The sequence below is a fragment of the Lycium barbarum genome, chromosome 9 (assembly GCF_019175385.1).
Source record: "Lycium barbarum isolate Lr01 chromosome 9, ASM1917538v2, whole genome shotgun sequence".
Taxonomy (NCBI): Eukaryota; Viridiplantae; Streptophyta; class Magnoliopsida; order Solanales; family Solanaceae; genus Lycium; species Lycium barbarum.
The window spans coordinates 114,628,407-114,654,501 of record NC_083345.1 but is presented as its reverse complement, the minus strand read 5'-3'; the positions used below and the strand labels follow the sequence as shown (position 1 = coordinate 114,654,501).

General features: G+C 34.8%; 1 protein-coding gene across 7 annotated transcripts in view; it reads left to right on the top strand.

The window, feature by feature from the left end:
• LOC132609516 (B3 domain-containing protein REM17-like) overlaps positions 1–16,502 on the top strand; it is a 39,630-nt gene extending 23,128 nt beyond the window's left edge. Inside the window, exons 1-13 of one of the 7 annotated variants that reach the window (XM_060323533.1) lie at positions 965–1,248; positions 4,274–4,580; positions 5,116–5,195; positions 5,323–5,554; positions 6,678–6,746; positions 6,876–6,955; positions 7,079–7,310; positions 7,801–7,878; positions 8,060–8,139; positions 8,231–8,489; positions 13,725–13,855; positions 14,020–14,251; positions 14,655–16,502. In XM_060323533.1, coding sequence (XP_060179516.1) covers positions 1,183–1,248; positions 4,274–4,580; positions 5,116–5,195; positions 5,323–5,554; positions 6,678–6,746; positions 6,876–6,955; positions 7,079–7,310; positions 7,801–7,878; positions 8,060–8,139; positions 8,231–8,489; positions 13,725–13,855; positions 14,020–14,251; positions 14,655–16,063 — 3,255 coding nt within the window. In that variant the 5' untranslated portion in view covers positions 965–1,182 and the 3' untranslated portion in view covers positions 16,064–16,502. Of the gene's footprint in view, positions 1–964; positions 1,249–2,321; positions 2,631–2,880; positions 3,200–4,273; positions 4,581–5,115; positions 5,196–5,322; positions 5,555–6,677; positions 6,747–6,875; positions 6,956–7,078; positions 7,311–7,800; positions 7,879–8,059; positions 8,140–8,230; positions 8,490–13,724; positions 13,856–14,019; positions 14,252–14,654 lie in introns of those variants that run through there. The other 6 variants (XM_060323534.1, XM_060323532.1, XM_060323531.1 and 3 more) reach the window with 6 other exon arrangements.
• The last annotated feature ends 9,593 nt before the right edge of the window (positions 16,503–26,095 follow it).

The following is a 26,095-nucleotide window of genomic DNA, read 5'->3' as shown; positions in this document are numbered from 1 at the left end:
TTTACCAATTAGTCAACACTATGGTTGATTTTAATTGAAAAATTGAATTGCTGCAATTTAGCTAAGTATTATATAGGATTGAATAATAATTAGCAACTTTTGATTTAATTCAATCAATTTAAGAAAAAAAATATATGCAACAAGTAGTCAATGCTATGGTTGATTTTAATTAAAACATGAAATTATCTCAATTAGTTAAGTATTAAATAGAATTGAGTAACATTTAACAAGTTTCGATCTAATTTAATTAATTTAAACAAAAATAGTGAATATAACAAATAGTCAACATTATGGTTGACTTTAGTTAAAACATTGAATTCCTTCTATTTAGCTAAGTATTATAAGTTTGAAGAAAAAAAATCATAAAATTAAGGTGGGGAGAGAGATCATTGTGGAAGTGAGAGAAAAGAGTAAATGACTAAAATTGTATTAATGAAAATAGATTTCATTAATTAATGGAGAGCGTTGGCTTTAATCGGAGTTTATTTTTGTATTTATATTTTTTTTCTATTCAATGTGCTCTATTTGTTACTTTTAAAAAGATATGTTTTTGTTATATATAATTCTTACTAATTGGTTTAGAGGGTAAATGTCTCTAAAAAGGAAAAAAAAAAAGAAAAAGAATTAAGATTTTGTATATTGTTTAGGTTGGTCCACCGCATAATGAAAAAAAAAGTAAATAAATTTGTGTATATTGTTTAGACTGGCCCATCGTATAATGAAATAATAAATAAATAAATTTGTGTATATTGTTAGGTAGGTTCTCATTTAATATTGTCCTTTATGTTTTAGTGTGACCTACTTTAATCATTAAACTATATTGAAGGAGAGAGATTGACTGTTGAGATTAGGGTATTCTGGTCATTTTACTGCAGGGCCTCAATTTTGACCGTTTTGACAAAGTGGGTTTTGCTATTTAGCAGCACCCTTTTCTTATACAGTGTGCACAATAGGAGTCTGACAATAACTAACATTTTTTATAAATGAAAGTGAGCTTAAGCTGATCCCACCATTTGTTTGCTTTGGGATGCTGCAAACTTTTGTCTGCTTTACACAGTCCACTGACTTCGAAAACTGCTGCAACTTTTGTCCATATTTCCATTCAATTACAAAATACTGTCATTGCAAAGTAGAAGAAAGGATGATTTGTCTTAGAGTAACTGCATTATTTTCTTAGCTGCTATGAAAGTCCCTCCAGTCAAACCTCACTTTTTCAAACCCATTTTGCCAGGTTTCAAGCATGGTCTTGTGAGTAATCCTTCCAATTATTTCATTTTTAATTTTTTGTGTTTCCTTTGTTTCAATTTATGTGTCCTAGTTATTATTTGGAGAGTCTACTTTCTTTGACAATGATTTTTTATTTTAAATTGTTAATTGTTCACTATGGTGTGACGTATTGTACTTTTGTATGTACTGTCTTTGTCTTAATTTGACCGAATACAAAATTTATGTAATAAAAAGACATTTTTGAACTTTATGATTCCAAATTGATGTGTGTAATGTACTAAAATGTATCTTGTAGTTTTAAACTTGTGAACTGTATAACTTACTAAATACGAGACGGTCTTTTTAGGATAGGCCAAAAGAAAAAGTAAGACAATTAAATTGAAATAAGCGGAATAATTTCTAAATATGTAGTAATTTTAGTCGCTTTACACAGTCCACTTACTTCAAGAAAGCAGCTATCACTGTTGTCGTTATTTCCAATTAATCATCATTCTTTTCAAGTTTCAATTAGGGCTGGGCATAAATACCAAAAATTGAAAAATCGGACCGAACCGAACCGAACTCCAAGAAATCGAAATTGAAAGAACCGAACCGAACTAGTTTGGTTCGGTGTTCGGTGTCCACCTTCAAAAAACTGAAACCGAAATAGCCGAACCGAACTTTGATGAAACCGAACCGAAATAATACATTACCCAAAAAAATTAAAATAGTCCAGACTTATTAAGTTTAAGCCCAAAAAAAACTAATTGTAATAAGCCCTATTTTACTTTTATATCCCTAATTTTCCACTTCAGTTGAGAAAATCAAATATCCTTAATAAAAAAAGGTGACTAGGATGTGTCTTTAGGATTAATGTATGTCCTTTATGTGTTTTTTTAATTATTCTTGCTGTATGTATATAACAACACCTACTAATCTTATATTATAGTTATGGTTTTCTATTCTTGTGTATCCTGTTTGTTTGACTTTGATTTCTATTTATCAGTTTTATGTTTTATTGCTTTTGAGAATATGAATAAGTGTAAATGGAATCGCTTCTAATATCATATAGAAAAATCGAATTGAAAAAACCGAAACTGAATCGAACTGAACTTCAAAAAATCGAAATCGAAAGAACCGAACCGAACTAGTTTGGTTCTGTGTCCACCTTCAAAAAATCGAAACCGAAATAGCCGAACCGAAGAACCGAACGCCCACCCCTAGTTTCAATCACCAAAGTAATTGTTTTCACCTGAATCTGTATTCAATTTTCATCATTCAATTCTATCAATCTCAGAGTAGAACGAAAGGATGATTTGTTGCCTACAGTAACTGCATTATTTTCTTTGCTGCCATGAAAATCCCTCCAGTCAAACCTCACCTTTTCAAACCCATTTTGCCAGGTTTCAAGCATGGTCTTGCTAGTAATTCTTTCACTTATTTCATCTTTAATTCTTCTACTTCCTTTGTTTCAATTTATATGTCCTAATTATTATTTGGAGACTCAAAGGTACTATCTTTGACAATGATTTTTAATTTAGATTGTCAATTATGGTGTGACGTAAGACTGCGTACAAGAGACCGTTATAGTCCAGACTCTATCCCGGATTCCGCGCATAGCAATAGCTACAGCGGACTGCTTTTTTTTTTTATATAAATTATGGTGTGATGTATTGTACTTTTATGTTATTTCTGAAGATATAGTAAATTTTTGTCTGCTTTACACAGTCCACTTACTTAAAAAAAGCAGCTATCACATGTTGTCGTTATTTCCAATTAATCACCATTTCTTTCAAGTTCAATTTCCAAAGTAATTATTTTCACCTGAAAATTGTATTGAAGTTTCATCTTTCAATTCTGTCAATCAAAAAGTAGAAAGAAAGGATGCTTTGTTGTCTACAGTAACTGCATTATTTTCTTTGCTGCCATGAAAATCCGTCCAAAGGAACCTCATTTTTTCAAACCCATTCTACCAGGTTTCAAGCATGGTCTTGTGAGTAATCCTTCCAATTATTTCATCTTTCCTTTGTTCTACTTGCTCCGTTTTCAATTTATGTATCTTACTCCCTTCGTCTCAAATTGACTGTCGTGATTACTAAATTAGTTGTGTCAAATTATTTATTGTTTTAGAATTCCAAGCACAAGTAATTTTTTTTTTCCATTTTAACCTTAGCAGAATTTTATCATTAACGTAGATGAGAGACATAAATATAATAAACATTTAATAGAGAAAGATTATAACTTAAGACATAAATAAGGCTAGGTCAATCACCCCTCCTGATTAATATTTCTTAAGAGGCGTGAAAAATAAAAAAACGATAGATAATTTGAGACGGAGTACTTTTTATATTGTTCCAAACTATGTAAATTTAAAATTGAAGATTTTATTTTCGAATTCACACGGAAAATTAGTTAGTTAGCGTTTGGACATAAAAATTGTTAAATTTGAAGAAGACGAAAAAGTAGTATTTGTTTTCAAGTTGAAAGTGGTGTTTGGAAATTGGAGTTGTGTTTGGACGTGAATACGGAGCTGTTTTTGGATTTTTGTGACTGATTTGGATTGAAAATTGTGAAAACAGCTTTTTGAATTAGTTGAATTCCGAAAAATTGTAACAATTCTATATCCAAACAGTGTTCCAGAATTTTAGTGGAAACTATCCATGGCCAAACGGGCACATAAATTGAAATGGAGGGACACATAAATTGCCTGGCACATAATTGACCCTTGTATTCGGAATCAGGACCCCACTTGTGGGATTACGCTAAGTATGCTGTTGTTGTATTCAGAATCAGGACACCTAAATTGAAATGGGGAGTATTACATGTATGGAGGTGGAAGAGTTTATTGTAGAAAAGTAAAATACTAAAATTAAAAAATCCAGCATAATCAGTTGGGTCAAGTTTATGTTGTACTGCAGAAAATTCCTATAGGTTTCTTGAAGTATTTGTGTCTAGTTTATGTTGTATTGATAAATTTAGAAAAAATAGTGCCTTTACATTCTGGAAAAAGTAGCTGCCATTTTTGGGACAAGACTACCCTAATTATACATTATTTGTTGTTCTGTAGAAAATTCCTATAGGTTTCTTGAAGTATCTGAAGGGATATGAGAATATTAAACGTGCTGTACTGAAAAGGGCTGGTAAGAAGTGGCTGGTGAAAGTGAAAGGCCGACAACTAAAAAGGGGCTGGAAAAAATTTGCAAAGGAGCATGATTTGCAGATAGGAGATTTGTTGATTTTCAGACATGAAGGAGAAATGGAATTTGATGTTTCCATCTTTAATAAAAGTCAATGTGATAGGGAATATGCAGAGTATTTGCAAGAAGAAGAAAAAGAAGCCCATACGGTTGAAGACACTTCCAAGGAATTCAAAGGTAACATCTTGAGTGTCCATTAGCTTATACTTGATGAATTGACAAGTTTTTCCCTTCATCTTAAGATAAATTACAACATAAAGAGCAGCCCGGTGCACTAAGCTCCCGCTATGCGCGGGGTCCGGGAAAGGGCCGGACCACAAGGGTCTATTGTACGCTGCCTCACCCTACATTTCTGCAAAAGGCTGTTTCCACAGCTCAAACCCGTGACCTCCTAGTCACATGACAACAAATTTACAATATACTTAGATGAAGAATTGGCCAAATGATTGAGTGGATATTTACGTGCTATTCATGCTTTAATTGTAATCATTTTTGATTAATTGATACAAATAGTCGGCCACCGAAATAATAGCCAGCAAATGTATATTTGTTGAATATTAATGTATGATATACATAAAATATACATTTTTTTTATACAAAATAGTGTATGTTTGTGTACATTTGGCTAGCAAATGTAATTATTTTTTACTGACCGGCCAAATATGTAACTTGCCCATCATTTTTCATTAAAGCAAGGCATTTCCCCTTGCAGAAGTTGCTACTCACAACCCTATTGGTCAATCTCACTTTGTTTGCACTGTTAAACAATATTTCCTTACACATGGTTACTTGGTAAGTCTCAAAGGAAACATATGCACCATTTTGTTTCCCCTCTTTGTTTTATTGGGGTTATTTAAGTGAAAATATAATGCTTATGAAGTGGATGATGAAATGTGTGAGTCGTTATAAATAATTTCAGCGCATTCCTAATAAATTTGCGAAGGCAAATGGTCTCATCAACAAGAAATGTGGTTTGATTATTAGAGATGAAAGACAAAGATCATGGAATTTAAAGCTATATACCTCTTGTTCTCAAGTCCATCTTGGAGGAAGATGGGGTGCATTCCGTGTTGCAAATGACATAAAGGAGGGAGATCAAATAATGTTTGAGGTGGTTACTAATGGAAAACAACCAATCTGGAAATTTCATGGTAAGGTTTCTCATTTAAAACAACTTCTTCTTTTTCACGATCTTTTTACTATATTATTCTTAAAGTATTAATGTAGTCATATTCCTTGCATACATAATTAGGATAATTATAGGGATTAATAACATATCTATAGGGTTTTCCTTTTTGGTTCTTTCCATAGTTAGGATATGTACATGTATATATACTTGTTACTCCATGGAATAATACATCAATTTATTCTTCCATACCTTGTCTGTTATATGGTATCAGAGCCAGGTTCTTCCCTATTTGGGCCCCCATGTTATATTGTCCACGCTCCAGTTGGGCTTAGGCATGAAGGGGGTGTTAGAGTGGCTTAGAGTGCCACATTGGTTGGAGAATGGGCACTTGGTCTGCTTATATGGACTTGGGCAATCCTCCCATCATGAGCTAGCTTTTGGGGTTAAGTTGGGCCCAAGTGCCATATTTTTAAGTTCTATACACCATGCCGCTATATAATTTTTAGAATAAAATTAGTTTTTTTGTGTCTGGTTGTTCAAATATATATATAAAAAAAATGTTCTGCGTAAACAGCAACACATGTAAAATTTACCTAACTAACAGTTTGAAAGCGTTCTATGAAATGATCTTTGTAAAACGTTTTTCACTATATGGAAGTATATTTTGTAGCAAACGTTCAGTTAGACCAAAAGGGCCTCATATTTATTTACTCCATTTTAAAAATAGCGTAATTAAAGAATTATATAACATTGTACTTGTTTCTAAATATGGTCACTAAGGACAGTTTACTCTATTTATTCGTCAAATTCAGATAATGAGTCCTCTAAAATTTCAAGTTTTCAATTTAGAAAGTTGATAGTAATATCCAAAGTTCTTTTTCTCAGAAAGGATGAATAGGTATCTATAAGACAGACTTGTTTTTGTGGATGTTTGTGTTTGATTTGATCAAGATGGTCTTCTATAATTTCATCCTCAACCTTCTAGACGGTCATTTATGTAAATGTACAAACTCTTTTCTTAAAGAACAAAGGATCCAATAGTCATTTTAACCTGTAAAAACACTTTTACAAGTCCTACTAAACTCTAAAGTATGTGACCCTTTCTCTAATTTGCTTGGCCCTTGAATATGCTGAGTATTTGCAAGGAGAAGAAACCCATACTGTTGAAGGTAACATCTTTAGAGTCCATGAGTTTATACTTGATGAATTTGCAGGTTAGTTCCCTTAATCTTAAAATAGGTTTCAGTTTATTTAGATGAAAAATTGGCCAAATAATTGGGTGGATGTTTAGATGTTACTCATATTTTAATCATAATCATCAAGCAAAGCATTTCCCCATGCAGAAGCTGCTACTCACAACCCTGTTGGTCAATCTCAGTTTGTATGCACTGTTAAACAGCAATTCCTAACAAATGGTTACTTGGTAAGTCTCTATGCACCATTTTGTTTCTTTTTTTCCACTTTCTTAGCTGGAGTTATTTAACTGAACATTGTGCTGCATATGAAATGTTTAATGAAATGTGTGAATGGTTATAAACAATTTCAGCGCATTCCTAGTGAATTTGCAAGGGCAAACGGTCTCATCAACAAGAAATGTGATTTGATTATTAGAGATGAAAAACGAAGGTCGTGGACTTTAAAGCTGTATACCTCTCGTTCTCAAGTCTATATTGGAGGAAGATGGGGTAAATTCTATGCTGCAAATGGCATACAGGTGGGAGATCAAATAATGTTTGAGGTTGTTACTAATGGAGAACAACCAATCTGGAATTTTCATGGTAAGGTTTCTCTTTTAAAGAAACTTCTTATTTTTTTCACTATCTTTTTACTTTGTTATATACACCATGACACTATATAACTTCTAGGATAAAATTATTTGTTTTGTGTCTAGTTGTTCATTTCTTTTCCTTGAGCCTAGGGTCTATCGGAAGCAGACTCTCTATCTCCCAAGGTAGGGGTAAGGTCTGCATACACTCTACCCTCTCCAAACCTTACTTGCGAGATTACGCTGGATATGTTGTTGTCGTTGTTGTGTCTAGTTGTTCAAATCGGTAAATAATGTGCTTCATAAACAGGCTACACATTTAAAATTTACATAACCAAACGGGTTGAAAGTGTTCTATGAGATGATCTTTGTAAAACTTTTTCTACATACGGAAGTATATTTTGTAGCAAGCTTTTTAACAAAAGGGCCTTATTTATACACTCCATTTCATAATAGTATATTTAAAGCATTAGATAACATTGTACTTTCTTTTAAATATGCAGAGTGTGCAGAGTATTTGCAAGAAGAAGAAGAAGAAGCCGATACTGTTGAAGAGACTCCCAAGAATTTTGAATTCAAAGGTAGATCTGTAGAGTCCGATAGTTTATACTAGATAAACTTGCAAGTTAGTTCCCTTAATCTTAAAATAAGTGTCCATTTATTTTGATGAAAAATTAGCCAAATGATTGGGTGGATGTTGTATGTTATTCATGTTTTAATTGTAATCATTTTTTCATTAAAGCAAGGCATTTCCCCATGCAGGAGCTGCTACTCACCACCCTATCAGTCAATCTCAGTTTGTTTGCACTGTTAAACAGTATTACCTTACAAATGGTTACTTGGTAAGTCTCAAAGGGAACATAGGAACTATTTTGTTTCTTGTTTTCCTCTTTATCAGTTGGAATTATTTATGTTGTCAATAAACAATTTCAGCGCATTCCTAATAAATTTGCGAAGGCAAATGGTCTCACCAACAAAGAATGTGGTTTGATTATTAGAGATGAAAGACAAAGGTCATGGAATTTAAGGATATATACCTCTTGTTCTAATGTCTACATTGGAGGAAGATGGAGTCAATTCCATGCTGCAAATGACATAAAGGTGGGAGATCAAATAACGTTTGAGGTTATTACTAACGGTGAACAACCAATCTGGAATTCTTATTTTGACCAACCAATCTGGAAATTTCATGGTACGGTTTCTCATTTAAAGCTTCTTCTTCTTCTTCTTCTTCTTCTTCTTATTATTATTATTATTATTATTATTTTGACAAGGTCACATACTGTATTAATAAATCATCAGCATAAACTGCTGGAATCCAAAAATTTACAGCTTTGAATCTACATCTAAAAGAGTAAAAACAAGTCTATCTCTAATCCTATTTCATCTTACAAGGATCCTAGGATGTCTACTATAGAAACAGGGTCATCTACATACTCGGAACTACACCAATAACAAAAACTTATAATGTAATTCATTTTAATATTTTGCAGGGAGCTGCTATTGCCTTCAAAACAACTAGAATTTCTCTCCTTCCATATGGTCCACCAAATTACTGCTGGGACAATTCTCCATCTGTCTTTGTTTGTGCAGCAACTTCCCTCAGTATTCCAGCTTAATTGAGCCTTTCCTGTTCTTCTAGGCATAGTCCGCCTAATACTCCTGAAACTGGTGAAGAGATTCCATAACTGAGTAAGCACTTTACAATGAAGAAACAGATGGTTAATTGTTTCTTCCTTTCGTTCACAAAAATAACATCTTGAACACATATATATGCCCCTCTTCATGAGATTCTCCTGGGTAAGAACAACTTCTTTCACTACCAGCCAAGTGAAAACAGTCACTTTGTAAGGGATTTTGACTTTCCAGATAAGCTTTCAACGCAAAAAACTGATCTGAGATCCCATCTGATTCATGTCCTTATAAGCAGAACTTACTGTAAATATACCATTGCTGTGAGTTCCATCTCAAAGTATCTTCTTCTTCTTTCAGCCCTTTACATAGATCTAAAGTGCCCTAAAAATTAGCCAATCTTTCAATCTCCCAGTCTTGCATCAACCTTCTATATGTCAAATTCCATCCTTGATTAGACCATACTTCATGTAGAGTGGCCTCCTGTTGCTGATTCAAGTAGATATTAGGGAATAGTTGTTTAAGACTACCTCTCCCTAACTAATCGTCTTCCCAGAAAAAAATCCTCCTGCCATCTCTCACATGAAAACTAGTTCTTTCCAAAAAACCATGCCACAAGTTTCTGATTGATCTCCACAAACTAGTGCCATCTGTGGTGTCAACTTCTTTTGTCTTCCAGAATCCTTCCTTTTCATATTTAGCTTGAATCACAGTGCCCCATAGAGTTTGATCTCCCTCTGGAAATCTCCAAAGCCATTTCATCAGGCTTCCTCAGATTTCTGATTCCTAACCCTCCATGTTTCTACGCCAGAACTAAGGTTTCCCATTTGACTAAATGATAACCTTTTGTCTCCTTGTTTCCTTGCCACAAAAAATTTCTCCTAAGAGCATCAATTCTCTCCTCCACATTGACAGGAAGTGGAAATAGAGACATCAAATATGTAGGTAAGGGATCTAACACAGAATTAATCAGTACCAATCTCCCACCCAGAGATAAATAATTCGATTTCCATCTAGTCAATCTTTTCTCACATCTTTCCAGTACATCATTCCATGTATCTTTGGATTTCGTTTTAGCTCGCAAAGACATCCCCAAATAAATTGTTGGAATCTGACCTATCTCTCCACCCAAAATTCCAGCCAATTGTTGAATCCTGGCCACCTCATTAATTGAAAAATAAGACTTTTCTTCCAGTTAATTTGAAGCCCTGAAGTGGTTTCAAAGAGTATAAGAATAATCCTCAAATACTTCAACTGACTTTCCTCTGCCTCGCAGAAAATAAGAGTATCATCTGCATATTATAGGTGTGTTACTTCCACTCTTTCATTCAAATGCTTTGCTGCATTGAAACCCCTAATCCAACCATTGTTATGAGTAGTCTTCACCATATTGTTCAATCCCTCCATCACCAGAATGAATAAGAAAGGTGATAAGGGGTCACCTTGTCTCAAACCTCTTTGAGAAGGAAAAAACCCTTCAGGAGATCCATTTATCAAAACAGAGAATCCGACAATGCTAATGCAAAATCTCGTCCATCTAATCCATTTCCCTTCAAACCCCATCTTCTGCATAATTCCTAGCAAAAACTTCCAGTTCACGTGATCATATGCCTTCTCAATATCCAATTCGCACATGATGCCAGGTAACTTATCTTTCATTCTGGAGTCTATGCATTCATTTGCAATAAGACAGCATCGGTGATTTGCTACCTCTCAAAAATGCCTTCTGTTGTGTATCTACCAACTTGTGCATCACTTTCTTCAGTCTCTCTGTTAGGATCTTGGATATTAATTTATATATACTCCCTGTTAATTCCCTATTAGACTGATAGGTCTGAAGTCTCTTAATTCCTTAGCTCCACTCTTTTGGGGAATTAGAGCTATATATGTAGCATTAAAACTCTTCTCAAAGACTTCCTGATAATGGAAGTTCTGCATAGTTGCCATCACATCATCCTTCAGCACCTCCCAGCACTTAACAAAGAAACCCATATTATACCCATCTGGACCTGGTGCTTTATCCACTGCACATGCCTTGAGACCATCCAACATCTCTTTCTCCTCAAAAGGTTTTTGTAGCTCATGTTGATCCTCAATACTGATAATAGGACACTGATTCATACATAATAAGGTCTCCAGTTCTCAGATTCAGAGTACAACTTCTGAAAAAAGAAATAATCTCCTTTTTAATGTTCTCGGATTCCTCAAATTTCTACTCCTTCCACCAACAATTGATCAATGTGGTTGTTCCTCTTGTGAGCATTAGCAATTCTCTGAAAAAGCTTCAGTTAAGGACCTGCTCTGTTGGATACTGTCAAGATCTGCAATTTTACCTAGTATCAAATTTTTATTTTTCTTCAGGTTCCCATATGTGCTTGAACTCCAGTCTTTCGATTTGGCCTTCAGAGATTTTAGTTTAGTTGCTAAAATGAAGTCAGGCCTTCAACCACAAAAGAAGCCCACCAATTCTTCAATATTTCATTAAAGCCTTCAGTCTCCAGCCACCATCCTTCAAATTTAAAGTAGGATTTTGTGTGCTCCCAACTGCCACATTTAAATGCAATTGGTGTGTGATCAGAACAGATTCTAGGAAGGATCTCTTGCTTCACATTATTGAACTTTTCTCCCCACTCTGTGGAATACATAATTCTGTCAATTCTGGAAGAAGTTTCAAACTTATTCCCCCTGGTCCAGGTGCAACTTCCCCCTTCTAATTGAGGATCAATTAACTCCATGTAGGGGTGTTCAAATGAGACCGAAAAACCGATCCGAACCGGTAAACCGACTTAATAAACCGAAAACTGATAACATTTGGTTTGGTTTGGTGTTAAACCAAAAAAACCCGAACCAAAACCGAACCGAACCAAACCGATAGATACATACATATTGAAAATATTATATATATATATATATATATCTTCTTCAAAATTTTGGCTCAGACCAAGTCCAATATAAATTCAAATAATTAGAAAGAAAAGTGTAGCCCATTTAAGTTTAAGGTAAAATAAAATAAAAATTTGCTAACGGTAAAATAAAAATTTTCCCCTTATCTAGTTTTATGGTTCCCTCTTTTACATGCCATCTGAATTACTAGTTTACTACTAATAAACTACCATTTTATCTGTAACAAATTAAAGGGAAGAAAATGGCAATTGGAATTTAAAAAGATTTGGTAGATGACTTTGTCTTTCTATTTATCATTTTCCGTTTTAATTTCTGTGCTTTCTTTTCAATGCTTCATAAACACGGTGAGTCTAGAAAACAAAAATTCCGGAGGGCAGCGTAATACCAAAAGGTTATATGTATGGAGGTAACTAGAATCATGAAAAGTAGATGTTATGTTTCTGTAATTCCTATACCCATAGCCATAGGCCTATATCTAAATAAAGTTAATGAATTAATTAAGAAGATTCTTAGATTTGAATGGATCACGTCAAAGCCGTATTTAGTTACCATTTAATTCAAAGGTTCTTTGTATTAATACAATCTTAAAATCCGAAAAAAACCGCAAAACCGATAAAACCGACAAAACCAAAAAAACCGAAACGGATAGAATTTATGCTATAATGGTTTGGTTTGGTTTGAATATTAAAAAAAACTGACTTAATTGGTTTGACTTGGTTTTAACCAAAAACCGAGTCAAACCGGACCGTGAATGCCCCTAACTCCATGTCCTCAATAAGGTCAGAGAATTCATTCATGTAAAAGGATATCCTGGAACAATTCTTCTTCTCTGAGGCATATCTGACTATATCTGTCATGTGCCAACTAAAATCACTGGTTCTTGACTTGAAGGAACAAGTCAAACTGTAATAACCAATTTCTACTACTTTCCCTTCCCAACTCTTGTTATCCCACAACATCAATATGCCTCCCCTAGTACCACTTGCCTCCCATTGCCCGTATCTGATTCCCCTGTTTCCCCATATCTGTTTAACTAATTCTCCAATGCCACCTTCCAATTTAGTTTCCTGCAAACATAGAACATCAGCCCTCCATTCTTGTATTAAGCTATTTATCATCCTCCTTTTCTCTCACTTCTTATTTGTTCACTATCTTTTTACTTTGTTATGTACACCAGGATACTATATAACTTCTAGGATAAAATTTGAGATAATTACAGCCCAATGTATTTCGGTAATCTAATTTACAAAATAGCCAGCAAATGTGTAGTTTCTGTAAGTGTAAATATACATAATCAATGTATACGTTTTGTATATTTCGGCTGGCGCTAGTAATTGATTTTGGCCGATGGGCTAAAAATGAAAAAAGCCCATAAAATTATGAGTTTTGTGTCTGGTTGTTCAATAAATGTTCTTCACAAGCAGCTACACATTCAAAATTTACCTAACCAAACAGTTTGAAAGTCTTTTATGAAATGATATTTGTTGTTGTTGGATGTATATTTTGTAGCAAACATTTTAGTTATACCAAAAGGGCCTTATTTGTACACTCCATTTCATAAATAGTGTATTTAAAGAATCATATAACACTAAAGGACAGTCTGCTCTATTTATTCATCAAATTTAGATAATGAGTCCTCCAAGATTTCAAGTTTTGTTATTTAGAAAGCTGAAAGCAACATCTATAGAAGTTCTGTTTCTTAAAAAGGATGAAATAGCTATCTATAAGACGAACTTGTTTTTTTTAATTAATGTTAGCATCGGTAGCCTAACGTAGTTAGTACAAGTATGCTTATTCTTTTCACGTTTCTAGAATCTAGTCAAGTTAAAATATGAATCATTAAACTTTATTTCCATAAAATGAGTTTATGAATAAATTTACCTTGTAACAGACAAACCAAACCTCACCATCAAGTCATCAAGCAAGGCATTTCCCCCTGTAGAAGCTGCTACTCACAAGCCTTTTGGTCATTCTCGTCTCATATGCACTATTAGGCCATATTGCCTGAAGTATGGTTACTTGGTAAGTCTAAAAACCCATTTCACCAAAACCCTTCAACAATGATCAGGCTAAAGTGATCATGCGTACCATTTACTTCTTTTCTCTTTCTTTTGGAGTTAAAATTTGGTGAAAATTTGAAGCATAAGAACTGTTCTACTGATGTGTGTGGTGAAATGCCCTTTCAGTTCCTTCCAAGACAGTTTGCACTCGCAAACGGTCTAATCAGCAAGAAATGCGATTTGATTATTAGAGATGAATGGCAAAGGTCATGGAATTTAATTTTACGTCCTTTTGGTACTGGCGTGTGTATTAGAGGTGGATGGCATAAATTCCGTGATACATATTGCTTAAAGGAGGGAGATCACATAATGTTTGAGGTGGTTACGGATGGACAGAAACCAATATGGAAATTTCATGGTAAATTTTCTCATTTAAGCAGCATCTCTTTCTGTCTTCATTTATATGCACACACTTCTGACTATATTTGGTATGCATCTTGGATAATGCAATTGTTACTTAATGTAGAAAAGCATTTTGTGTTCTGGGAGAGCGTAAATCGTTTTCATTTGTAACATTCTCAATTCTTATTCTTATCATTGGCTTCTATCAGTATGTAATTATTGTTTCTGCTATTTGATACTCATTTTTGTCACGTAACTCCAACCTCCCTCCTACTACCCACAACTACACCTCTCTAAATTTGAGAAAGTGATATTCTCATGAAATTCTTTTGTTTTTTGTAGAGAGCATTTTAAGTCCTATGTAACTAGCTAGGCCTATGAAACAAAAGAATTTATATGCTCCATTATTTCTATCCCAGGACCTGACGAGATTCCTGGGGAATTTTGGAAGAGTGCGGGTCCGGCAGGTTTGGAGTGGCTGACTAGGTTGTTTAATGTCATCTTTAAGACGGCAATGATGCCTGAAGAATGGAGGTCGAGTGTAATGGTCCCTCTATACAAGAACAAGGGAGATATCCAGAGTTGCAACAACTATAGAGGTATCAAGCTGCTAAGCCATACTATGAAAGTGTGGGAAAGGGTGGTGGAAATGAGGGTGAGGAAAGGCGTGTCTATTTCAGAGAATCAGTTCGGATTCATGGCGGGACGCTCAACTACAGAAGCCATCCATCTTGTGAGGAGATTGGTGGAGCAGTATAGGGAGAGGAAGAGGGACTTACACATGGTATTCATAGACCTAGAAAAGGCTTACGACAAAGTTTCAAGAGAAATCCTATGGAGATGCTTGGAGGCTAAAGGTGTACCTGTGGCGTACATTAGGGTGATCAAGGACATGTATGAGGGAGCCAAAACTAGGGTAAGGACAGTAGGAGGAGACTCAGAGCACTTTCCAGTTGTGATAGGGTTGCATCAAGGATCAGCTCTTAGTCCGTTCTTATTTGCCTTGGTGATGGATGGATTGACGCGGCAAATTCAAGGTGAGGTGCCATGGTGTATGCTTTTCGCGGATGACATAGTCCTGATCGATGAGACTCGTAGCGGAGTTAACGCTAAGCTGGAGGATTGGAGACAAACTCTGGAGTCTAAAGGGTTTAAGCTGAGTAGGACCAAGACAGAGTACTTAGAGTGTAAGTTTAGTGAAGCACCTCAGGAGGCTGGCTTGGAAGTGAGGCTTGGGACCCAAGTCATCCAGAAGAAAAGTAGTTTCAAGTATCTTGGGTCTATTATGCAAGGCAGTGGGGAGATTGACGATGATGTCACACATCGTATTGGGGCAGGGTGGATGAAATGGAGGCTTGCTTCCGGAGTGCTATGTGACAAGAAGGTGCCACCACAACTTAAGGGAAAGTTCTACAAAGTGGTGGTTAGACCGACTATGTTGTATGGGGCGGACTGTTGGCCAGTTAAGGTTTCTCACGTTCAAAAGATGAAAGTTGCTGAGATGAGAATGTTAAGATGGATGTGTGGCCACACCAGGAATGACAGGATTAGGAATGAGGATATTCGGGACAAGGTGGGAGTGGCCTCGGTGGAAGACAAGATGCGAGAAGCGAGATTGAGATGGTTTGGGCATGTGAAGAGAAGAGACACGGATGCCCCAGTGCGGAGGTGTGAGAGGTTGGCCATGGATGGTTTCAGACGAGGTAGGGGTAGGCCAAAGAAGTATTGGGGAGAGGTAATTAGACACGACATGGCGCAGTTACAGCTTACCGAGGACATGACCTTAGATAGGAGGGTTTGGAGGACCCATATTAGGGTAGAAGGCTAGTAGATAGTCTCATTACCCTGCCTTATTAATAGTCGCATTATCGTAGTATAATTTCTTGTGCTCTAATTTATGCTATTATGCTATTATCTGTTATTTCCTGTGCTTTGATTATTCTATGTTATCTGTGTCACTTGCGTTACTTCATTTCCATATTGCTTTGAATCTCTTAGCCGTATCTGACCTCTTTTTATGTTTTTATTGAGCCGAGGGTCTCTCGGAAACAGCCGTCCTACCTTGGTAGGAGTAAGGTCTGCGTACACTCTACCCTCCCCAGACCCCACGTTGTGGGATTTCACTGGGTTGTTGTTGTTGTTGTTGTTGTATTTCTATCCCAAAAATGTATATAGAGTGTTACTAGAGTTGTCCTTTCTTTTATTTTAGGTCTTTTTCAGTCAATTGTCCTTGTTATAAGAGAGGGGAGTGCCTAGTATGATTGTGTGGTGCTTTTGAAAAAGAAATTCTGTGCTAAGTAATCAAGGGTGTTGCCTAGTTGTCAATGAAGTGAGTCGAGAACCATGAGGTTTTAGGTTCAATTTCCGGTTGACGGGAAAACATTAGGCGATTTCTTTTCATTTGTCCAATCCTTGGTGGACAGAGTTACCCAGTATATGTGCTGGTAGGAGGTAACAAGTGCCACGTGGAATTAGTCGAGGTATGCGCAAGTTGGCCTAAACTTCAGGGTTATAAAAAGAAAGAAAAAAAAAAGCAAGTTGTGCTAACGTTAAGGGCTAAAATTTTGGTTTAGTACAGGAAATATCTACTGGACTGGTTGATGTAGAATCTATTGTAATAGTCTAATTATTCTTACAAATAGTTTAATTAACTACAGCAAGTTTATCTAAAAGAGTATTAAAAACATGCTTTTTAAGAGTGAAAATTTTATTAACATCATAAAGAGAGTCACACAATATAGTGAACATTTTAAAGGCTTTGGCTTCTTTGCAGAGCTTTTATATATTTACATAAACTAATGTATTTTTGCAGGTAAAATTTCTGGGGAGGATGTAAGCATCATTGGACAATGAAGCAGTTGGTGACAGAAAAGAGAAGGAACACTGAAGCAATTGAACAAAGCATGTTATGTTTTCTTCCAACCCTGAGTACAGTGGATGTACATGAAATAGTACTTAGACTAAAAATGAGAGTGAGCTTGCTTCCTCAATGTCGTAATCTTATAAGTCTAGGAATGCAGAGCAACAAACCCATCTGGATATGATCTATTTACTCAATAAATTCCCTGTGACTCAAAAAAATTAGTTCTAACTATGCCTCCACGAGTACAAGGTTGAGCCTCACTAAAACTCAACAAGGAGATGGGGAGCAGTCCAAAATTCCGTGCAGCCGAATCAAAGCTTACGATCCTGAGCCATGTGGAACATGGGAAATGCCTCTGCATCCCAGTCCTGCATGGCTATGCCTTCGGCTTTCCAGCTGGAGGCGGATCCATGATTTGAGCGCAACGGAGGCACCATCTTTAGTGCGCCAATTACTAACGACAAAGTTCGGCTCGCAACTCTTAAAAAAACTTAATGATTATGATAGCAAAGTACAAACTTCAATATTATCGAATATCATTAATTTGGTGCTAATATAACAAAAGTACATCATCCAGTCATACTTGAACTCGACGCGTTTTTATCTTTCGAAAACGGTCAATAATAGCATCACTGCTATAGTTGTAAATACTTCCTTCTCAAAGTAATAAACCAAACAATTATTTAAAAATACATCACTAGTAGTACTAGGGGTGTTCATGGTTCGGTTATTGGTTAAAATCATAACCAAGCCAATTTAGTCGGTTTTTAAATGTCTAAAACCATAACCAAACCAAGTAAAATAATAACCACCGGTTTGGTTATTGTCGGTTTGGTTCGGTTTTCGGTTTATGACTAGCCGTGACAATTCAAATATTTTCTCTCTACATTCTTCAAATTTGTTATGAAGATCTTTTTTCCTCACGGCCCACAAGGGTGAACTTTGCTGCATATTGAGGGAAAGACACGCTGTTCGCAAATCAGGTGGACCAAACTTGCAACGCAGTTTAGATTCAAAAGAACAAGTCAAATAGAGGTTTCAAAATACAAACAACCCTTATGCTTACGACTTATTAGAGTTGGGCTTGGATTGTTGGACATATTCTTTTAAGACACGGGCCTTAAAAATAAGTAGACCAAAATTAAATTAATAATTAAAAGGTATAAAATATCTTTAATTATTTATGAAAAGCTAATATTATACATATAAATAATTATAAATTTTATGTATATAATTATCGGTTTGGTTCGGTTATTTATTCGGTTATTTTTTACTATAACCATAACCAAACCAAATATTATCGGTTTTTCAAATTTAAAACCAAATCAAACCAAATGTCGGTTATTTTATTCGGTTTGGTTTTGGTTTTAACCAAAACTGTGAACAGCCCTAAGTAGTACTATGTAATTCATCTTAAATGTACTTCATGGATGAGTATGCTCTTTCAACAGTTGCAGTCGCGACAAGTAAAATCAGAGTCAACTGCACAAGTAATAAACAAGTGAAAATAAGTCTTCACAAGATTTGCATCAACCAATGCTTTTGCCAAATCACTAATGCACTTTCATAATGCACGTGATATGGTGACCCTGGGTTCTCTGATTTAAAAGGAATTAGTGATTTTTCAGAAGTGCTAGTTAATGCAAATCTTGTGGAGACTCACTTTCACTTGTTTATTTACTTCACTGCGATTTTACCTATTGCGACTGCAATTGTTGAAAGAGCATTCTCATCCTTGAGGTACATCAACGATGAATTACATATTATTATTAGTGATGTATTTTTAAAAATTCCCTCCGTCCCAATTTATGCGATATAATTTGACTAGGTACAAAGTTTAAGGAAAAAGAAGACTTTTAAAACTTATAGTGTAAAACAAGCCATAGATATTTGTGTGGCTCAAAATCATTTCACTAAAGGTAAAAAGAGAAGTTTTAAGTTAAATTATTTCTAAATATAGAAATGTATCATTCTTTTTTTTAACAGACCAAAAAGGAAAGTGTATCACATAAACTGGGACATAGAGTAATTGTTTAGTTTGTTACTCTGAGAAGGAAGTATTTGCAACTGTAAGCAATGATGCTATTATTGATCGTTTTCGAAAGATGAAAATGCGCCAAGTTCAAGCATGAGTGGATGATGTACTTTTGCTATAGTAATACCAAATTAATGACATTGAAATTTGTATTTTGCAATCATAATCATTAAGTTCTTTAAGAGTTGTACGCCGAATTTTTTCGTTAGTAATTGGCGTACAAAAAATAGTTATGCTCCCATTGTGCTCAAATCCTGGGTCGACTTGAGTATATATATTTTTTTTTCTGAATTTACCAGGTGCATGTGCACCTCTATCCTTCAAGGTGGGTCCTCCCTGTTGCCAGCCCCGCCGTAGACCTCTCCAACTCTCTTAATTTGATCGAGTCTTAAGGGCTTGAACGTACATCTACCAAACTCCCTCAACAACCATCGCAGAGATCTGGGAGAGAATATCGACTCCAACAGTAAAAAAAAATTCAATAGACTAATTTGAAGACCTACAAGCCAGTAATGGACTCCAACTTGGACATTCATGCGGCCGCCTCTGACTCCAAGTACTCAAATTACTATATATAGCAGACGAGCTAGGAACAAGCTTCAAGGGCATTCAACTTCCTAGCTACAAGTCTACTCAACAATTTGTATCCTCTACTCACTTTTTCAGCTCAAACACACTTGTATACACAGAAAGTAATACTGTATATTTCGTTCCCATAAATTACATTGGGAGATAGCCAGTGGCGGAGCCAGGATTTCCACCGAGGGGTTCAAAATATAAAAAAAGTAAATATACGAAGAAGTTTAAGGGGGTTCAACATCTACTATATATACATAAAAAATAATTTTAGTCTTATAAAAATAGTATTTTTTTCCGCCAAGGGGTTCATCTGAACCCCCTCGGCTCCAGATTGCTTGCAACTCCATAATCCCCCATGCAAAAATATAGATATTGCTTGATTTTCTGCTAAAAGCTGTTTGGTAGGGGGGGCATTTGTGCGGCCAACCTAATTGTCCAGGAACCACCCAAGCCACCTTGTGAGACCCAACACAATTCTCTAGTAACCCCATCAAAATATTGTGCCAAATTGTCCAGCTATAAATAGTGACTTCCACTGAAGTTTGCCATTTTTGATTAATTTAGCAGTAACAAAAGGGCCTTATTTACACACTCCATTTCATAAATAGTGTATTTAAAGCATTAGATAACATTGTACTTTCTATTTAATATGCAGAGTGTGCAGAGTACTTGCAAGAAGAAGAAGAAGAAGCCGATACTGTTGTAGAGACTTCCGAGAATTTTGAATTCAAAGGTAACATCTGTAGAGTCCTATAGTTTATACTAGATGAATTTGCAAGTTAGTTCCCTTAATCTTAGAAGAAGTTTCAGTTTTTTTAGATGAAAAATTGGCCAAATGATTGGGTGGATGTTTAGATGATATTCATCTTTTAATTGTAATCTTTTTTTCCATTAAAGCAAGGCATTTCCTCACGCAGAAGTTACTAATCGCCACCCTATTGGTCAATCTCAGTTTGTATGCACTGTTAAACAGTATTTCCTTACAAATGGTTACTTGGTAAGTCTCAAAGGGAACATATGCAATATTTTGTTTCTTTTTTTTTATCTTTATCAGTTGGAGTTATTTACGGTGTGAAGTGTCTAATGAAATGTGTTAATAAACAAATTCAGCGCATTCCTAATAAATTTGCGAAGGCAAATTGTCTCAACAACAAGGAATGTGGTTTGATTATTAGAGATGAAAGAAAAAGGTCATGGAATTTAAGGATATACACCTCTTGTTCTCATGTCTATATTGGAGGAAGATGGGGTCAATTCCATGCTGCAAAAATGACAAGTTGCTTTAAATGAGACCATCTGCAGCAACCTTGTACTCGTGGAGGCATAGTTAGAACTATTTTTTTTTTTTTTTAGTCACAGGAATTTATTGAGTAAATAAATCATATCCAGATGGGTTTGTTGCTCTGCATTCCTAGACTTATAAGATTACGACATTGAGGAAGCAAGCTCACTCTCATTTTTTGTCTGAGTATTATTTCATGTACATCCTGTAATCTCTTTTCCTGCTACACCCGCAACACTGTACTCAGGGTTGGAAGAAAACATAACATGCTTTGTTCAATTGCTTCAGTGTTCTCTCTCTTTTCCGTCACCAACTGCTTCATTGTTCAATGATGCTTACATCCTCCACAGAGATTTTGCCTGCAAAAATACATTGGTTTATGTTGATATAAAAAGCTCTGCAAAGAAGCCAAAGCGTCTAAAATGTTCACTATATTGTGCGACACTCTTTATAGTGTTTAACAAAAAAAAATTCAAACTCTTAAAAAGCATGTTTTAATACTTTTTAAAATAAACTTGTTTATAGGCTTTTTAAGTAAACTATTTGTAAAGATAATTAGACAATTACAATAGATTATCATCAACCAGTCTAACAGATATTTCCTGTACTAAACCAAAATTTTACCCCTTAGCGTTAGCACAAACTTGCTTCTTTTTTTTTTTATTTTTTTTATTACCCTGAAGTTTGGGCCAACTTGCGCGTACCTCGACTAATTCCAGGTGGGACATGTTATCTCCTACCAGCACAGGTATCAGGTAACTCTGTCCACCAAAGATTGGACAAATTAAAAGAAATCACCTAGTGTTTTCTCATCCGCCAGAAATTGAACCTAAATAAACCCCATGATTCTCGACTCACTTCATTGACCACTAGGCAACACCCTTGGGTACTTAGCACTAACTTGCTTTTTCAAAAGCACCACACAATCATACTAGGCATTCCCCTCTCTTATTGCGGGACCTACTTTGTTTTTCTCGCTAAATACTAACATGATCCTAAAAGACCTTCGTGCATTAGTAATGTTCTCTTAGTTTAATCTTCTCTCTTCTCCTTCCACAAATAGCAAATAGAATAAGCCCATTTTGGAGTAAGGGCAGTTAGCAACTAATCAAGTAAGAGGCAGATTTGATTGGTCGGATGGGAAACTAAAGTGAGGAGAGGAATGCAGCCAGAAATATGAGATGATTTGGAAATAGTTAAAGTAAATCCGTTACTGTGGATAATGAAAAATAAGTTTGACGAATTATTAGGAGCAAGACCGACCCCCTAACTATACATCAGATCCACAAGACAAGATACTCAATTCCAAAATGCTGCTGCTGTTGAGTCATTGGACTTATCCACCAAGATTCAGAAGAAAAATTATCGAACATTGTCCAAGAGTCTATAAACTATAATTAAGTCCGTTATACATTATTACTATTGTGAAGAGGAGAGACATAGATGCCCCAGTGCGGAGGTGTGAGAGGTTAACCATGGATGGTTTCAGAAGAGGTAGGGGTAGGCCAAAGAAATATTGGGGAGAGGTGATTAGACAGGACATGACGCAGTTACAGCTTACCGAGGACATGACCTTAGATAGGAGGGTGTGGAGGACCCACATTAGGGTAGAAGGCTAGTAGATAAGTCTCGTTATCTTCCCTTATTAGTAGGTGCATTAGCGCATTATAATTTCTTGTGCTCTGATTTATGTTATTATTTGCTACTTTCTGTACTTTGATTACTCTATTTTATCTGTGCCGCTGTCGTTATTTGCATTTTCATATCGCTTTGAATTCCTTGATTATCCTGTTTTACTGTGTCGCTTGCATTATTTCATTGCAATATCGTTTTGAATCTTTTAACCCTATCTGACTCCCTTTTTATGCTTCATTTGAGCCGAGGGTCTCTCGGAAACAGCCATCCTACCTTGGTAGGAGTAAGGTCTGCGTACATTCTATCCTCCCCAGACCCCACGATGTGGGATTTCACTGGGTTGTTGTTGTATACATTATTACTATATAATAAGGGCTAATGTAACTTTTTTGTAGTCCTTAGTTAGAGGTTTGGTTAGATTACAACTAAAGGTTGCCTCTTTCAAATTTATCCCTATATTTGTCTTATATTGTTTCATCTATTATAAGGTGTTTTAAAAATATCTAGACACTTAAAAAAAAAAAAAATACAAAACTCCCTAGACTAACATTTTTTAAGGTGATGTAACATGTACTAACTTCTTCATATATTTTATTTTACTCCTACTTTATTTCTTAATTACTTGAGGTGCCACACCTAATTTTGATAAATTTAGAAACTTTTAAAGTCCTCTTAAAATGCTTAAGAAATTGTGAATAATTTTCTTCATGTTTCGATATACTTTGTATAATTTAATTAATTGTCATCTACAAATATTAGTAAAGTGTAAAATTTTAGTCTTATTTATTTGAAACTTATCTTTGTTTATAAGTAACCTCATTAAAATCTCAACGAAAGAATAAATATAGCACATTTAGTTGATGTCTTATTTTGGAAGAAAACGTTGTAGTTCACATTAGATGATGTTAGAAATTGAGGACTTTATATCACGTAGTTCTTTGAAGGTTAAAAAAAAAAAAAAGGAAGGACAAAAAAAGAAATTTTGTTTATTTTTATGCAATCTAAATATATGGGAAGTCTTTAGTTTTTAAGAGTTTATAAAAAATATCGAACTAATCTTTCAATAACTTAATATCACAAAAAGCGAGAAAAAATAAGAAAGAATTATAAATTTAACTTTTAATCTTAGTTTTGGGCCCGTGCTAGAGTTTTGCCGAAACTATTAAACTAATCTTTCTATAACTTAATGTCACAAAGAGAGAGAATAATCAAAATAATTACAAATTTAACTTTTTATTTTAGATTTGGGCCTTAGCTTAGCACGAGCCTAATGTCACTAGTTACTATTATACATGCTTTCACCTATAGTTCCACAATATCGTCCTTACAATAGCCTAATGGGGGAAAAGCGGAAAATAGACAAACCCATCCATTCGAAGCAAACGAAAACTCCCAATGGAAAAACACCATAGGTTTTTGACTTTTTTCCCCATCCTTGTTGAGTTTAAACTTCTCCTACTTGACGATTATTTGCTTCTCTGAAGTTGTCCCCCAATCAACATGGTATTACTGGACTGCCTTGCTAATACAATAAGGTTAATGGTAAAATTAGCAGATCACTAAAAAGATACTGGTGCACTGGGAGCAGTAATGTTCATGGTCTTTTAATTTCTAATATCTATGTAAGTGTGAAGAGAGGACTAACACAGCAATACAAATTTGTACCACAAGCTATATAAATTGTACAGTTTAACTAATCACTTTTTTCATCCCACGTGGGCATATGTCATAGTACTGAATATTTATCTCTTCTCATGTATACACGTATGCACTTCAAATTTAATTCTCCGACACATTTATTTTCTCCGTGCACTTATACTTGTTGACTTTTCAAGTTCTTTAAGAATTAATAAATGAAGTACTCCCTCCGTCCCATATTACTTGGCCACATTATTAAACTACTTTTTATCCCACGTGGGCATATGTCATAGTACTGAATATTTATTCTCTTTTCATATATATATGTATGCACTTCAATTTTCATTCTCCGACACATATTTATTTCCTCCGTGCACTTTTACTTGTTCATAAATGAAGTACTCAACATTACTAAAAATATATGTCCAAATTATTTGTTCATTTACAAAACCAATATAAAATTAATTAAATATTTTCATATTTTCCTCTCCGTCCCATATTACTTGGTCACATTACTAAAAATATATGTCCAAATTATTTGTTCATTTACAAAACCAAGATAAAATGAATTAAATCTTTCCCATTTTACCCTTAATAATAAATGTTCTTGAAAATAGTCAATTTTGATTAGAATGTATTTATTGGAGAGAGATAGGGGTAAGATAGTAAAATGCATATTTTATTTATGATTTCTTAAGGGGCGTGCAAAAGAGAAAGTGACAAGTAATATGGGAAGGAGGGAGTATATATTTTACCATAATATTCATATTTGTTGGTGTAAATCTCAATATCCTTTGAAAATGAGTAATTAATGTAAAGGGTAAAATTAATAATAATAATAATAAAAAATTCTCTTGGTATGTTAACGTGGATAAGTAAAAATAAACGGAGGGAGTGACTTTTATCCCTAATTTTTCTTCTTTGTCAATACTTTAAACGTGAAGAGAGGACGAACAATAGCAATGCAAATTTGGATCATATATAAATTATATATACACTTTAACCAACTACTTTTTTATCTCACTTGGACATATGTCATAGTACTGAGTATTTATTCTCTTCTCATGTATACACGTATGCACTTCAATTTTAATTCTTCTACACATAACTTGTCCACTTTTGACTTTTCACGTTCTTTAAGAATTAATAAATGAAGTATATATTTTATCATAATATCCATATTCATTGGTGTATAGTCTCAATAGCCTCAGAAAATGATTTGAAAATGAGTAATTAATGTGAAGGGTAAATAAGAAGAAGAAAAATTTCTTTTTCTTGATATGTCAACGTGGGCAATTAAAAGTGAAGGGAGGGAGTGACTTTTATCCCCGTTTTCCATCTTTCATTTGCAGTCTCTGATTATTGTTTCTTACATCTATAAAATGTATTACTTTATATTTTCATTTCGGAATTACAATTTGGTGATTTACGATATAACATATATCTTTCTAATTTTGATTTCTTAGTCACATTTTTTTTAATCAATAATGAACAATGAAGCAGTTGGTGACAGAACAGAGAAGGAACACTGAAGCAATTGAACAAAGCATGTTATGTTCTCTTCCAACCCTGAATACAGTGTTTCGGGTGTAGCAGGAAAAGAGGTTACAGGCTGTACATGAAATAGTACTCAGACTAAAGTGCTATTTCTTGGCTGTTGGATTAGTAAGAGTGTGATATGTTCCTCTACTGCGACTAGTTTGAAAATTTCTCGGGGAATCCTTGAAGAAATTGTAGAAAAAATGTGGAGAAATTTCTGTGTGTTTTCATTGAATCAAAACCTGATTCTTATAATAGTTACATGTGCAAAAATGCAATAAACTAAACT